This window comes from Castor canadensis, chromosome 13 (assembly GCF_047511655.1).
Source record: "Castor canadensis chromosome 13, mCasCan1.hap1v2, whole genome shotgun sequence".
Classification (NCBI taxonomy): Eukaryota; Metazoa; Chordata; class Mammalia; order Rodentia; family Castoridae; genus Castor; species Castor canadensis.
Genome location: NC_133398.1, coordinates 92,230,674 through 92,246,238, shown reverse-complemented (window position 1 = coordinate 92,246,238; position 15,565 = coordinate 92,230,674). Strand labels below are relative to the sequence as shown.

At 40.7% G+C, this 15,565-nt stretch overlaps 1 protein-coding gene and 1 long non-coding RNA gene across 3 annotated transcripts in view; one reads left to right on the top strand and one right to left on the bottom strand.

The window, feature by feature from the left end:
• Ubqln1 (ubiquilin 1) overlaps nucleotides 1–2,181 on the bottom strand; it is a 41,904-nt gene extending 39,723 nt beyond the window's left edge. The window contains exon 1 of one of the 2 annotated variants that reach the window (XM_020165668.2): nucleotides 1,726–2,181. In XM_020165668.2, the coding sequence (XP_020021257.1) occupies nucleotides 1,726–1,899 (174 nt within the window). In that variant the 5' untranslated portion in view covers nucleotides 1,900–2,181. The remainder of the gene's footprint in view (nucleotides 1–1,725) is intronic. The other variant, XM_074052296.1, reaches the window with a different exon arrangement.
• A 336-nt stretch (nucleotides 2,182–2,517) lies between these two features.
• The window catches only part of LOC141415531 (uncharacterized), a 61,222-nt gene continuing 48,174 nt past the window's right edge, over nucleotides 2,518–15,565 (top strand). Inside the window, exon 1 of the long non-coding RNA XR_012440502.1 lies at nucleotides 2,518–4,058. This is a non-coding gene — a long non-coding RNA (uncharacterized lncRNA). The remainder of the gene's footprint in view (nucleotides 4,059–15,565) is intronic.

The window sequence follows — 15,565 nt, the reverse complement described above, 5'->3', positions numbered from 1 at the left end:
GTAAGGATGGAGAGCAACGAGAACACCCATACATCACTGTTGGACTTATAAAGGAGTATATTTTAATACATAGTTTCTTTTAAAACTAAGCATAGAGCTGCCCTATCACCTAGTCATTCCACTAAGTATTTGACCACAGAGATAAAAATGTATGTTCCCAAAATAACCTGTACGAGACTACTCACAGTAACTAGCTGGAAACAGACGACCTCAACAGTGAATAAATTATGGTATATTAAGGCTGCGGAAAACTATACAACAATAAAAGAGAAGTACCAGGCCTGTGCCAGTGGTATGGCACTTGCCTAGCATGCAAGTCCCTGGGTTAGATCTCCAGTAGGAGGAAGTGTGAGGTATGACCATACACAAGGATGAAATGTCAAAAATATGCTGCGTGGGGTGGGGTGGGGGGAGGAATACCCTTATCCTAAAGAGTACATACTATATGACCTTGCCTGTGTTCTTCAACAGGTAAACCTAATCTGATGAAAAAAATCACAATGGGAGTGACTGAACTAGGGAAAGCCAAGAGAGCAACTTTTTAAGTCAATTATAATATTCTGCAACTTAATGGCTTGGATGACACTGGCTTAAACATTTATGAAAACAAAAAAGTGTTCCCTGTACAATTCTTGCAACTTCCGATGTTAAAAAATATAAAAACATCAAGAGAAAGTTTTATAAGAGCGTTAGGGAACAAAGAGTGATGATTCAGTTGGTGATAAGTTTCTCTCAACTGATGCTACACACCGTCCACCTTCACAAAACACCTTTGGAACTAGATAAAGCATGAGGAAACTTAAAGGCACATGTTATTGTTAATTGCTTCCTGGCATAAACTGTTCACACTGAGATAGTTTGAGAACAATTCAATAATTATTGAAAATATTCCAGGATGTATTCAATAAACTAAAAATTTCTGCAAAATTTCTTTTCCTGAACAGACTTTAAGCAGTCAATTACTTGATAAGAGTTTCCATTATACCAATTTTATTTTCTTTTATTAAGTTGCAGCCGCTAACATCCAAGTAACGTCTCTATCATCCCTCTAAAGTCAAACAAAAACCCACCCAATGACTGGCATCTGAAAGATGATAAATATACTACTAAAAAAAACAAGCTAGTCATCAATGAATAAAAGTCACTCACTTTTCTCCTTAAGCCTAGTACTATTATGTGGCTGAAAATAATTCCTACGCCACAGTTCATTTTTTAAATAAAGACTGGAAACATTCAGAACGCAGAATTAAATGCACACGTGCACTTCACCCCAAGATTTGCCTCACCCGCGGCAGGTAAACAATGAGCACACCCCCACTTTTTCTCTTACGACAACCAGCCCGCAGCCTTGTTTGACGCGACCCTCGCCCCGCCCGGACTCAGGCTGTGGCCGGGTCCCTTCCCTTTGTGAGCAGCTGAAGGGAGGTGGCTGGAGGCGGGGAGGCCGGCAGGTGGGGAGGCGGGGAGCGGGCAGGGGTCCCCGACACCCAAGGGCTCGGAGCCAGGCGGCAGCAGCGTGGCCTGCGCGACCCCGCCACAACCTCTGCGATGTCCACGGGGAAAACCCCGATCTTGGGCGTCATCTAATTCGGGACGAGATTCAGGAAAACAGCCGAGGGCACCTCCAGGGACGACTCTCTCCCAGGTCTTTCCAAAACGTCTCCTCCGGCCGTGGGCGGAGGTCCCGCCGTCACTCCCACCCTGGCCCGAGCCCAGGCAGCTCACCTGCTGGACGGAGCTGTTCTCGGGTACGGCGAACTCTTCCTTCTCCTTCGGGGTCTTCACGGTGACTTTCATGATCTTGGGCTCTGCAGAGGCAGCGGGAGCGCCAGCACCATCAGCCGCGGCGGCGCTGTCCTGGGAGCCCGGAGGGCCGCCGCTTTCACCACTCTCGGCCATGGCGGCGGCGGCGGCGGTGACTCAGGCGAGAAGGAACTGGCGAAGGAGAAGTCAGGAGACGCCAGAGCCGACGGGCCCGGGCAGCGAAGAATGCAGGGCACAATGCCTAAGAAGCAACGGGTGCAGGGCCGTCGAGAAGCGGCGGACCTCGGCGTGGGCTCCAGGCAAAGGCCCGCGTCGGGCGCTCAGCAGCCGCCGTGTGTTCAGACGCAGATCGTTCGCAGCGACATCCGCAACCGCCGCCACCGCCGCTTCCTCCTCCCGCCCCTCCCCCCACGTCCCTCCGCTGGCGCCGCGCGGAGCACGCCGGGTAAAGCGACTAGCGGCGTCGCCGAGTCATCCCCTCTTGGGGCAGCTTCGTGCTCAGTTTGCGTCCCTTTTTCTTTCAGCCCATTGCCAAAAATGTAGGCTCATCCAGCGTAAAGGACTAAAAGCAAAGTGAAGCAGGATAAATAGGTTCTTTTTTTTTCCTCTCTACCGTCACCAAAAAATAGACTCCTGGGAAGCGCTGTGGCGGCACACCTTGATGACGTCACGATCAGCGAAATTACTAGAAAGGGACTTCACCACTCGGCGCCGCGCAGCGAACACGCCTGCGCTCTCGCCGTCCAGGTAGTTTTCCCCCTTACCTCATGCTTGGCTCGGGTGAGGTCGACCCTTCTCTGGCTTGCGTTTTTTTGACTCTGGGTGCCGCGCACGGTCCACCTGGAGAAGGGTTTGCTGATAAAATAGCGACAAGGTAGTTTCTTACTATTTTAATACGCGTAGTGTTTGCCTACTAGGAAGGCTTACAGTGTTTGTTTCTACTACCCTGTGCGCGGGAGTTGGAAAGATGAGTGCAGGAGAAAGGTCCTCACAACGAAAGGAAAGTGCAGTCAACGCCCGAGCGGCTCTGCGCCCCTGCGCAATCTCACGGAGTCATTGCCCAGGACCGGAGTGACCGCCCTCGGGTGGACCGGTTTGGTCAGAAGATCTGGCGGCCCGCGTTGTCTGTTGACAGCCATGTGCGAGCGCCCCGGTCTCTGAACCACTGTCTCCCTAAATGAGTCCATCCAACCGGGACAGTTTAGTAGAGCCGAGGGGTTCATTTTGTATTCTATCAAATGACGTTACTGCATCTTGTCACACTTGAGGTGGCATCTAGGATAGTTGTAAGGTATTTTCAGCTTAATGAAGATACAGATGAGAAACAGGAAATTAACTTTTACTTTCGAATTCTACATTTTAAAAGACTTCAGCGTTTGTTTTTAAAGATGACGGGGTGAGTTCAACTATGATATATTGTAAGAAATTTTGTAAATGTCGCAATGTACCCCCAGTACAGTAATGACAAAAAATAAATTAAAAAACAAAAAGGTCATTACCAAAAATAAAATTTGCAAGGAATATGCAACCCACTACATTATGTTAATCAGTATTGCACAAATATAAACCCTGACAGCCCACTGTGACCCAAACATGCAGAGACGTTCATATCTTTGCTCGTAAGCCATTCGACAGTGTTGCATAAACACTACTTTTTAACCAGAGTTCTTTAGAATCTGGGTCAAAGAGTTCTGAAGACATAAATTGCAATATAGACATTAATTGGTATCACCTAAATTTCTGCCAGTATTGTTCAGTAGCATGAACAATGCCTAAGGCTGCCTCCTTTGCCTACAATTACTTTCCCCTTGCTTTCACCTGCCTAACTTCTTTTTCTATATCATGTTCCCCAGAAAGACTTCACTTGCTGCCTTTTAGAGACCTGATGTTTTTCTTTGTGCTCCAAAAAATGCCCTGAATATATCTCTAACCATGCACTTACAGAATTGCTTTTATGTGTCTACGTTAATATCTAAAATTTTCCCATGTATATGACAATTTATTAAGTAATATAATTTATCTGTAAGAAGACACAGTAGAGTTAATTATCTTTTTTGTTTTGTGGTACTGGGGTTTGGACTTGGCCTTGTGCTTTCGAGGCAGAAATTACCTTTTTTTTTTTTTTGCAGCTCTGGAGTTTGAACTCAGGATCTACACCCTGAGCCACTTCACCAGCCCTTTTTTGTGATGGGTTTTTTCCAGAAAAGGAAAACAGTTTGCCCAACCTGGCTTCAAACTGTGATCTCCTGATCTCTGCCAGATGTGTTGTTAGGATTATAGGCATGGGCCACCAGGTCAGTCTTGTAGACATAGTCCTAACCTGTAAGGGACCATTGCGGGGAGTGACATGCTCTAGATTAGGGATCTGCCAACTTTCTGCAGGAGCTAGATTGCAAATATTTTGGACTCTGTGGGCCATAAGATCTCTGTCCAAAATATTCAGTTCTGCCCTTGTGCCACAAAGCAACTGTAGACAATACATACATGAATAAGTCTGGCTGCATTTATGAAAACTTTATTTATGAAACAAAACAGGCATAAGATCTGATTTGGCTGACCCCTGGTTTACATGTCTATTTGAGGAGGCATTTTTTTTCTGAATGGTTTTTGTTTATTGTATGGTTGATCTGGATATAATTATAAGAACATATTTCATCCATTCTACAGACATTAATTAAGCACAATTAATGTCCAATACTGAATGGAGGATACAAAGGCAAGACTCAGTCTCTGCTCTCAAGTAAGTTAGAGGATAGTTGGGTGTGGGAGTGCAGAGGTGGTAGCAAATATAAACATTTAATACTCAATTCTGCAGAAAATAAGCTTTGATTTATAGCATTTGCAAGTTTTCTTTATGTAAATGCACGCAAATGGCCAATTCATACTGCCAACTTGAGGTCACCTGGTTCACAGAATACCTGAAATTTTACCATTCAGCTGTCACAAGCCAGTATGAGCCGGCTCCAAGTGATAGGTTGGAGAAAATCCAACCAATGAATTTTTTAAGAAAATCCATTATTCAGACTTCAAGTATATTGGTAAGTAGTTATTATTCACATCGTGGAAGAATGTTTCCTTGATGAAATGATTCAATCAACAAGAATTTTTTGTGTACCATACTTTGGCAAACTTTAATCCTGTGTCTAGAAATTAACCTGACTCCAATTGACAAAGTAGCACACATGTCAATTAAGTGTTATAAGTAACATGTATTCATCATGCTACTTCCCTACTCAAAATCTATAATAACCTCCTCTCTTCCTGGAAGACAAAGCCCAAGTATCTCACTGTGAACTCAAAATCTTGCACAACTAACTCCTGGTCTGTCTTTCATTATGCTATAGATGCATTCTATTCAAGTCGAACAGGTTTATTGTCAGCTCTAGAATCAATTGTATTTTACACTCCTCTCACCTCTTCAGATAATTACAGCCCTACCTTGTACTCATTCCTATCTCCTCTGTAAAATCTTCCTTGAGAACCCAATTCTGCAGAAGCATTTGTTTCCTCTGACCTTTCACCATAATTATCTGCAGGTTTACTTGACAATTCATCACTTGTAGCATAGCCTTTGTTATCTTAAACTGTTTCTTTTGCAGCCACACAGGTCTAACTCATACCCTTGTTAACTCTGACCTAGATTACAGCGATAACATACAGATTCCTCTGCCTCAGTCTAAAGGCTCATCTATTCTCTAGTGATAACATGTTATCCTACAACTAAGTTAGGGTCTTGGCACTTAACTTGAGATTTTTCAGCGCTCTCACCAAAGTTTTAGAATAATGTTTATTCTGGATCTTCTGACCAGAAGATTTTGCTCAACCAAACCAATCAACAAAAACTCTCTAAGCATAACCTATACTCCCCTTCAACAACATTTACTCCAAGTAGAAATTCTACCTCCTTATTTTGGCCCCATTAGTTTACCTGTCCTACAAGACTCAGTTAAAATGTGACTTTCTCTGACAGTTTTCTCATGACAAACTGTTTTTTCAAATCATATATCCTCTAGACCCTGTGTATTCCAGTATACCCCTATTACCTTTTGATGTCACTGCATTCTGTCTTGTACTTAACTTGTGTGTGTCTACTTTATTAAACAAGGTCCTTGAAAGTAAGGGTCAAAAAAAATATATCATTTATACCACACAGTGCCCAGCCTAATTTCTTAGCTTGAAGATATTTGCTGCTGAACTGAATTGTTGAACTGTCTTTTTTTCCACTAGTGAGGAAACTCATTGAGAGCAGTAGATCATATTTTTTATTCCTTTGTCCCTCCCAAGTTTATAGCATAATGAGATATAGATAGATAGATAGATAGATAGATGTTAGACCACTGGGTAGAATGTCCAAATACATCTATGGCCAACACAGATTTTGAATAAAAGTTACTGAGTAAGATCCCACATTCTTTTGGTTTTTGCTATCCTTTGAATATGGTTTGTCTCCTCTGAAACTCGTGTTGAAATTGGATTTACATTGTGCTAATATTGGGAGGTAGAGCTTATACAAAATGATTTACGTTAGTAAGAGGAATTAATGGCTTTCTCAAGGGCCTGCTTTAACTGTCACTGATGTGAGTTCTTGCTTTTTTAGTACTGGAGTATTTATCACTAGAGCATGTTACAAAGACCACTCCTTGGGTTTTCTTTCTTCTGTATGCACCTTCTGCTTTTCCACTGTGTTGTGAGCCAGCAAAAGGCCCTTGTCAGGTTGCAACTGCCTGGTCTTGGACTTTCAGACTTTAGAACTATGACATAAATAAACCCTTTTCCTTTATAAGTTACTCAGCCCCACATATTCTGTTATGGCAACATAAAAAAGACAGAAGCAAAGTCAGCAGCAGCACAAAATAAGAAGTGTAGCCAGCCTGTCTGAAAAACACAGCTGGGAAGCTTATTAGGTCCAGTCTTACTATTTATTTTTTATTTTGATTTTGAAATAGACTCATGGGAAGTTAAAGAGTCCTGGGTACCCTTTATCCAACTTCCCCTAATTGATGACATCTTAAATCATGGTTGCCTAATATAAACACCAGGAAATGGACGTGTCAACTAGATTACAGAGTTTATTCAGTTTTGACCATATTTTTAACCTGTATTAATTTGTATTAATAAAATTTGTTAAAAATTACATTTTTAACCTGTATTAACATGTATGGTGTATATGGTACAGATCTATGCAGCTTTTACACAATGCTTAGATTCATCTACCTACCACCACAGTCAAGATACAGAACTATTCCTTACTATTCTCATTATTTTTTATTCTTCCTGTAGAGCAAGGTTTCTTTTTTTTTCTTTTATTATTCATATGTGCATACAAGTCTTGGGTCATTTCTCCCACCTGTCCCCACCCCCTCCCTTACCACCCACTCCGCCCCCTCCCTCTTCCCCCTACCCCCTCAATACCCAGCAGAAACTATTTTGCCCTTATCTCTAATTTTGTTGTAGAGAGAGTATAAGCAATAATAGGAAGGAACAAGGGTTTTTGCTGGTTGAGATAAGGATAGCTATACAGGGCATTGACTCACATTGATTTCCTGTGTGTGTGTGTTACCTTCTAGGTTAATTCTTTTTGATCTAAACTTTTCTCTAGTTCCTGGTCCCCTTTTCCTATTGGCCTCAGTTGCTTTTAAGGTATCTGCTTTAGTTTCTCTGCGTTAAGGGCAACAAATGCTAGCTAATTTTTTAGGTGTCTTACCTATCCTCACCCCTCCCTTGTGTGTAGAGCAAGGTTTCTCAACTTCAACATTATTGACATTTGGGGCCAGATAATTTTATGTTATGGGGGTCTTTTTTTGCGTTGTGGGATGTTAGGCAGCATCCCTGCCTCTACTCACTAGATGCCAATAGCAGCAATCCCATATCATCCTTGCCATGACAATCACAAATGTCCCTTTGGAGGTAGAATTACCCCTGGTTGAGGACCAGGGCTGGTGGGATCATCCCTAGTACCTGTATTATCTTATAGTTCTGAAGGTCAGAAGTCCAAAATGTGTATTAAAGGACTAAAATCAAAGGCTTTGTTCCTGCTGGTGGATCTAAGGAAGAATTTGTTCCTTAACTCTTCCAGCTTCTATAGGCTGCTTGCATTTCTTTGGCTTGCGGTCAAAAACATCACTCCAACCTCTGCTCCCACTGTCACATTTCCTCTGAGTGTCTATTTCCCTCTTTCCTTTATAAGGACCTCGTGTGATGATGTTGAAGCCACTCAGAAAATCCAGATAATCTCCCCCATCTCAGAATTCTTAATCATATCTGTAGATACTCTTTTGCATATATTCAAAGTTTCTGTAGATTAGAATGTAGATGTCTTTGCCTTAAAAAGTTCCTTTATTCATAATATGTACAGAATCATGAGAGACCCATAAAAAATTGTCTTCTGATAACATTTACTCCTTGTTTCTGTACTCTCTTGACTTCTGGCAAACTTTCCCATAAGTATGACATTGCTCATCATAAATTGACCACCAGATGCTAGAACAAAAACCCATTTTGTTTCATACAACATTAATAAGGCTACTGTCCATAAGACTCCATTAGCAGGATAAAGCAAACCTGCAGTGTTAATAACCGTACTTCCCAGGGTTCCAGACCCAATTACTGAATAAATTCCATAAACTATTAGGGTCTACTTTGGCCGCTTCATAGTTATTGTTTGTGTATTGACTATTCTACTTGGCCCAAAGCATTAATCCAAGTACAGCAGGATATATTAGCATTTTCACACACTTTATCATGGCCTACAAGGAGAAAATCTAGGGCAATCACATCAATAACAACCCTGAGCCGTGAGTTGAGACAGTCTTGAATGCTGTCCAGAGCCAGCGTGAAGTCACTGATCACTTCAGTTTAAAGTAAGGATGAATTTTGATCTACCTCTTCTAATCGGATGATTCATATTGTAGTAATAATTGGCACAAGGTGTACACAAACAGAAGATCAATTATCCCTCTGTGAAATTCCTCCAAGTAATCCAGAACAGCTTCATTTTAGATAACTCTCCCATTTTATCCATTTATCAGAAGTCCATGTGATCTCTCCATGGTGTTCCCTGAAACACTTGAAGTTCTCTTATGGCTACTCCTAAGTTATAAATCACTATACTTTCAAGAGGCAAGTTACTGCCTGACCTCTACATAGTACAGTCCTAGGAATATATTTGATATACCTGGGAATAAAATGTTGTTTATAATTACTGGAGTCCTTAAATGTGACTTACATCAGTTGGAAAGACACAGGTAGACAGTGCCCCCAGCCTCCCTGATCACTGGCGGGCCTTAGGATTCCCAGTTAAGTTTGGATAGTCTAGTCCTTGTTTATAGAGCAGCTGCTTGAGGGAAGTCAATTCAACCATCCTGTTTATCTTTGCCACAAACCAGGTGACATTCAGCTACCCCACAGTATGAACAGCAAAGGTTACAGGATGGGAGTGGGAAAAATATCTAGAAGGTGTTGACAGGTACAGGAGCTGGGCTATTCCCTATTGTTTCCAGTAGGCTTTTCATTAAGCTTCAGGAGGCTGTAGTCACAGCTGTCAGCAGTCAGTTAAATTTAAAGTGTTGCTAGTTCAAGGGAACCTCATCAGTATATTTTCCTTCATGAGGAAAGATCCATGGATAGCTCTGAAAGACAGTATCATTAATATTTCTCCTTTCCTATGTTTCCCAAAGTCTAAGATGTTTCTTTCTCTGATGCTGATATTATTTAACCTATCTCCACTACCAAAAATTTCAGTGTGTCCCATCCCAGTAGCTACATCCTCCTCACCTTTTCTCCAATCATCCCCTACTCACATCCAGACCTTTTGTCTAGAAAAATAAGGTGCAAAAAAAAAAAAAGGATACTTTTCTAATACTGATGTAGACCCATAATGTCCACCATTTTGATCCACATGGGCTACTTAGACTAGTTAATTAGCAATGTTCTTAACCAGATGGACATTATGTTATGATCTGAGACCATTTAATACAACAAGAACCTAACAGATGAATCAGAATTAAGTTTAAATACCGTAGGCCTTCTTTTGGGGGGAGGTAGTATTCGGGTATGAATTCAGGGCCTCATGTTTGCTGGCACTCTACCTCTTGAAACACATCCCCAACCACTTTTTTCCTTTAGGTTATTTTTCAGGTAGGATTTTACACTTTTGGTTGGGGCTGTCCTTAGACCTCAGTTCTCTTACCTATAGCCTCCTGTGGAGCTGGACTCACAGGAGCATACAACCATGCCCAGCTTTTTTTTTTTTTTGAGATGGTGTCTCCCTAACTTTTTACTTGATCTCCATCTCCTGAGTAGCTGGGGTTACAGCTGTGTACCACTGTGCCTGGCCTCCATAGGCCTTCTTTTGGCTAGGGCTGCCACTTGGTGTGTCTGCCAGACCAGTCTGTGATTGCCATTAAGGGAAAGAAAGAAGAATAATGCCAAGAATTCTGGTTTTCAAAGTAGATTGATTTATAAACCCCCACCCTACCCCTTTTGCCCTAAGGAGCAACCAAGAAGAGATGGTCCTTTTCTGGGGATAGACACATTTAGTAACTAAAATATCTAGTAACCCAAGTGTGTGGACTAGGAAGAGGTAAAGGAGACAGAGTGAGAGATCTTTTTGAGTTGATTTTTGAGGTATCTGTTCTAATGCTCAACAGATACTAAATGCTTGTGGATAGTAGGAAGCACAGAAGGTCCATGAAATACCTTGATTATTAGCCCTTTGTGTGAGTGACTTGTTTTTTTGAGACATGGTATCACCACGTAGCCCAGACTGACCTTAAACTTCGTGATCCTCCTACCTCACAGCTTCCTTTGTGTTGGGATTACAGTATGTTCCACCATGCCTGGCTTGTTAGTGACTTTTTCAATAAAAGGTACACAATTATCAGATTGCAATGGCTCGAAAGTAAAAAATAACATAATACAGATTAGTTTCAAGGGATACAATGGTGTAGCTAAAATCAGCAGATTGGACTGGACCAGTAATACCATAAGCTGAAAAAGTGTAACAGCAGAATGTGGCATCAGTTTCCCTGAGAGGAATGTAACAGATAAGCCAGGAGTTGTAGTCTCATTTACTGTGGGCTACATGTATCAACTTTATCAGGAGACACACAAGTTTGGCCTGCAGTGTAGCCTTTGTATCAGATACATAGATTCCTCTGTGTTCAGTGTGTGTCATGTCTAGTACAATGATGCACACAGGCAGCAATTTTGTCAGTCAGGATAGTGCTTGATCAGCAACTTGACTAATCTCTGCAGAGAATGGACCCTTACCATAAACATCTACATGTAAGTCCCAGATGGTTGGGTCAGCAGCTGTGATTTGTTTTCACAATTCATGGCCACAGAAAAGTGTTTTCAATCTGTAGTTTTCCAAGCGTAGACCAAAGAGGCCACTGGTAACAACACAGAGCTAGAACAAATACAACAAGGTTCATCAAGAGGACTGTTGGTCAGAGATAAGAGATCAACCTTGAATTCTGTCCACTTAGTGTATTAACCACATAGTCAACATTGATTTTGAACAGCCTCAGCAGCTCAGAACTTCCATCAGCTTTCAGTTAAGCAAAACCCTAGGTGAATGAGGCCCAAGAATGTAGTGAAACTGTGAACTGAAGGTGCCATTGAGCCAGCAGCTTTGCTTCAGGCAAAAAAGCAGGAGGAGGAGGAAGATAAGGTTCTTTTAGAAGGATATGCCACTTTTTAGTATAAAGCTGAGACGCCTCTGGGCCAGAATATGATCGTTTCCATTTGACATGCAAGATTATTAAGCCCTTGTCATCCTGTTAGTCATTCAATACAAGTCGATATATCCCAAAATGGGAATATCAGTGAGAATCAGAGGCCTATGTCAATTTCTACAAGAGCCCAGTAGCAAGGTAACAATAAACCTTTCAAACTGGGTGTATATAGTAGCCATGTATCAGGAAAGCTATGATTCATACATATCTGTTCACGTTTAAATAGAGGCTGCTTTTCCTTAACAACAGTGTCAGTCAGCAAAATCATAATCATGTAAAATTGTAGCTCAGAGGGGTCATTAGGATTTTGGGGTTCAAAAGCATTAATGCTTCCATATGCCACTTTTCCCAGTCAGGAAAATCTCTCCTACTTACAGGATGAAAAAAAAATGCACATGACACATCAGTTCACATATAAAAGCAAAACAACACAAAATTGGCCCACAGGGTCATTTTAGCTCTCCCCCAGGTGAACCCTGCCCAAAACCCATTCCCTGAGCCAGGTTCCACTGTACCCAGTGGTGACTTGTGTACCTGTAATCAACAGAGCCATAAAAATTTGAATTCCTCCTCTCCTTTAAGTTCCCTGGCATACTTAATAGCATAAGCATGTGGTTCCCTTGGTGACAGGGACACCTTGGTCCCTCCCCTACTCATGTATTCCTTTATGCATGTTGAGAAGAGAGGGATCAAGGCGCACAGCAGAGAATGATTAGTGTTAAAAGCAAGATGCATTTATTTAGTTTTAAATTGTGCAGTGGCTAGTTACAGCCTAATCAAAAAAACCCCTAGTATTTTTAGTCTACACAGAACTCCGTATGAAGCGGCAGAGGCATCATCTGCTCACATTTTCAGCTTTTGGAATTGCAACCGAAGTCACATTTTCCAACTGTGTTTGGGTTTTGTACTCATTGGCTGACTTGAGTTGGCTCATAAAACAGTGAACTTTTTGAGGAGTCCACCTAAATCTGGAATATTTGCTGCTCCATTATCAAAATAACATCTCTTATGTTCAACATAAGTGGTAGGGGAGGTTTTCCAGCATGATAGGGCTGATTGCAAAAAGTTATCTAGATTTCTTTGAGTCTGTTTCTCATTCTTCAGTGGGTTATGTTATCAGTACTGTAAACCTAATCGTGGGCAGAACGAGCCTTATGTTAATCTAAATACCTCGTTTATTCCTCACAGGAATTATTCTGTCTCAGGAAAACCTCTGAGAGAGCCAAAGCTGTGTATAGCAGTCTGAATGCACTAAGAAAAACTTCAAGAACTTTTACTGTGGTCCTCAGTTAAATCTCAAATTAGCATGACAGACTGAAGAAAGGACTGAGCCATATGGCTCAGCCTAGCTATAGCGTCAACAAGCACTGGACACCCATTTCTTTTGGTAAACCAGCGAAAGTTTTAAAATTTGCCTAGTTTTTGCCCATGGCTGTTATAAATTTCCCTTTCATGGTCAATGTAAACACGTTTCTTTGTTGTCTTTAAAAAAAAAGGCAAAACTTAGTACTAGTTACAGTGGGATGAAACTGAGGTTGACTGACAAGATTGACAAAGTTTTCAGATCTAGGGCTGAGGACTTGGCTCAAGTGATAGAGGCTTATCTAGCAGGCATGAGGCCCTGAGTTCAAACCCCAGTACCACAAAAAAAGGAAGTTCTTATACCTAGAGGATAGTTAGCAATAAGGGCTTCATTTGAGTAGCTGTCATTGAGCCTATTTCCCTGCAACAACCTTCCCAATTTTTCTTTATTAACAAAGTGATAAAATGGAAAACTATGTGTAGCCTGGTTGATTATTCAGTTTACTCAGTGGTTTCCCATAAGCTTCCCAATGATTCCCATAGATTTACCTAAAATCCTATTGAACAGGTCAAGACCATTATTCTTCTTCCAAAAATCCTTGTCTCAGTCAGGATCTCATTGTCATCAATACTGTTAAGTACTATGAAGAGTCTGAGATTTTTATACTCTTCCAAACTACCAAATTAGTTTGTTGACAGAAGACAAGACAGGCTGAGTATCAGCATTTTCATGTTAGTTCGTACCAACAGGTGACTGAGAAAGGCCAGGTTGTCATCTGAACATGTATAGGATTGTATTACAAGAAAGTACCTCTGAGCTTAGGAAACCTAAATGCTTTAGGATAGGCAACAAATCTGCCCTTTGCTCCATAGGGAAACACTGTCATTCAAGATTTAAGTATTTTAATCTTTGTATGCTATACAATCTCTGTTGCAAGTGCTTTGCTGTTGCAGCACAAAAGCAGCCACAGACAATATCAGAATGAGTCTGTGGCAATCATTCAGTCAATCACTATTACATTAAACTTCACTTGTTAGTATGGCATTTTTTGGCTGAGTACTGAACCCAGGTCCTCATACAGAGTAAACATACACTCTACTACTGCAGCTGCATTCCCAGCCCCTGAATATGGAAATTTGAATTTTATATACTTTTTATGTATCATGAAATAGTCTTGGTTTTTCTCAATATCAAAAAATGTAAAAAACCATAACTCACAGGCTGTAGGAAAATAGGCAACAGGGCAGATTTGGCCAATGCTTCTCTAAAGAATAACATTCTCATAAATTAGCATGAACTAAGTTAAGAGAAGGTAATATTTTTATTTATTCATTTTATTATTTATTCTTTATAAGTATCTGTTCCCCCAATTATAGAGAATCACTTAAGTAGTAAAGTTTATAAAGACACTAATTATAGGACCTTCCTAATAATCTTCAGTTAAGTTTAGGAAAAAGTGTTTAACTGTTTACTAAATAAACACTTAGCTTTCTTAAAAAACTAACCATCCTGTTTTAATTAGGAGGATAACCAAACACCCTGTTTCAATCCAGGACAATCCCTGAAGCATCTGACTCAAAAGGTCTCATTGCTTGAATGAGGCAAGGAAGGAGTTTCTGTGTGGACTGGTAACCTAAATGTGGAAAGCAAAACTCAGTAGCTTTTAGGAGCTAGGAAAGGATTTCTTTGTAATACAAAAAGCACAGCCATAAAGAAGATAATGACATAGTATGTTAAAATAAAAAAACTTCTGTATATCGAAAGCATCATAAACAAACAAGCCATATGCTAAAAATAAGTGTAGGAAATGTATAACCAACAACGAACTAGTATCTAGAATATATCAAGAATGTCTACATATAAATAAGGAAAAAATAAAATACCTAAAAGAAAAATGGGAACTGAGAGCATGACTTAAAAGGTAGAGCACATGCCTAGCAAGGGAAAGGCCAAAGCCCCCAGTTCAACCCTCGGTTCTGCCAAAAGGAAAAGAAAAAGGAAGAAAGGAAACAAGGGAAGGAGGGAGGGAGGAAGAGAGGGAAGGAGGAAGGGAAGGAAGGAAGGAACTATACAATACCACTCCTGGATGTTCCAAAATACACTAGAGTTACTTGCACACCTATGTTCATTGCAGCACTACTCACAACAGCTAAGCTTTGGAAACAATCCAGATGCTCCATGACTGGATGAGTGGATTAAGCAAATGTGATATATATACATGATGGAGTTTTTTTCAGCCATAAAAAAGAATGAAATTGTGTTGTTTGCAAATAAATGGGTGGAACTGGAGAACATCATGTTAAGCAAAGTAAGCCAGGCTGAAAAAAATCAAGCATCACATGTTTTCCCTCATTTGTAAGCTAGGCCTAAAAGATAAATGTATGCATAAATACATAAATGATCATATATACATATACATATATATATATATATATATATATATATGTAAAGTGAGAGAGAGAACCAGCCTGTTAGTGGGTATGTCTAAGGGTACAAAGGGAGGCAGGAAAGGGAAGGAAAATGTTAAGACAATGAAAAATATTGAAATAATTCATCTATATATGAATATAGATATATAATATAATGTAATACATGATAAGCTGTTGAATATTAGGGGAGTGTGGTGATAGAGAATAAGCAAGTAATGGGGAAGGGGGTTAATTTGATGAAAGCACAATATACACAGGCCTGAAATACCAAGATGAAACTTCCTGGGACTATCAATGTACACTTTTTTAAAAATAAAGGACAGGAGGGTAAA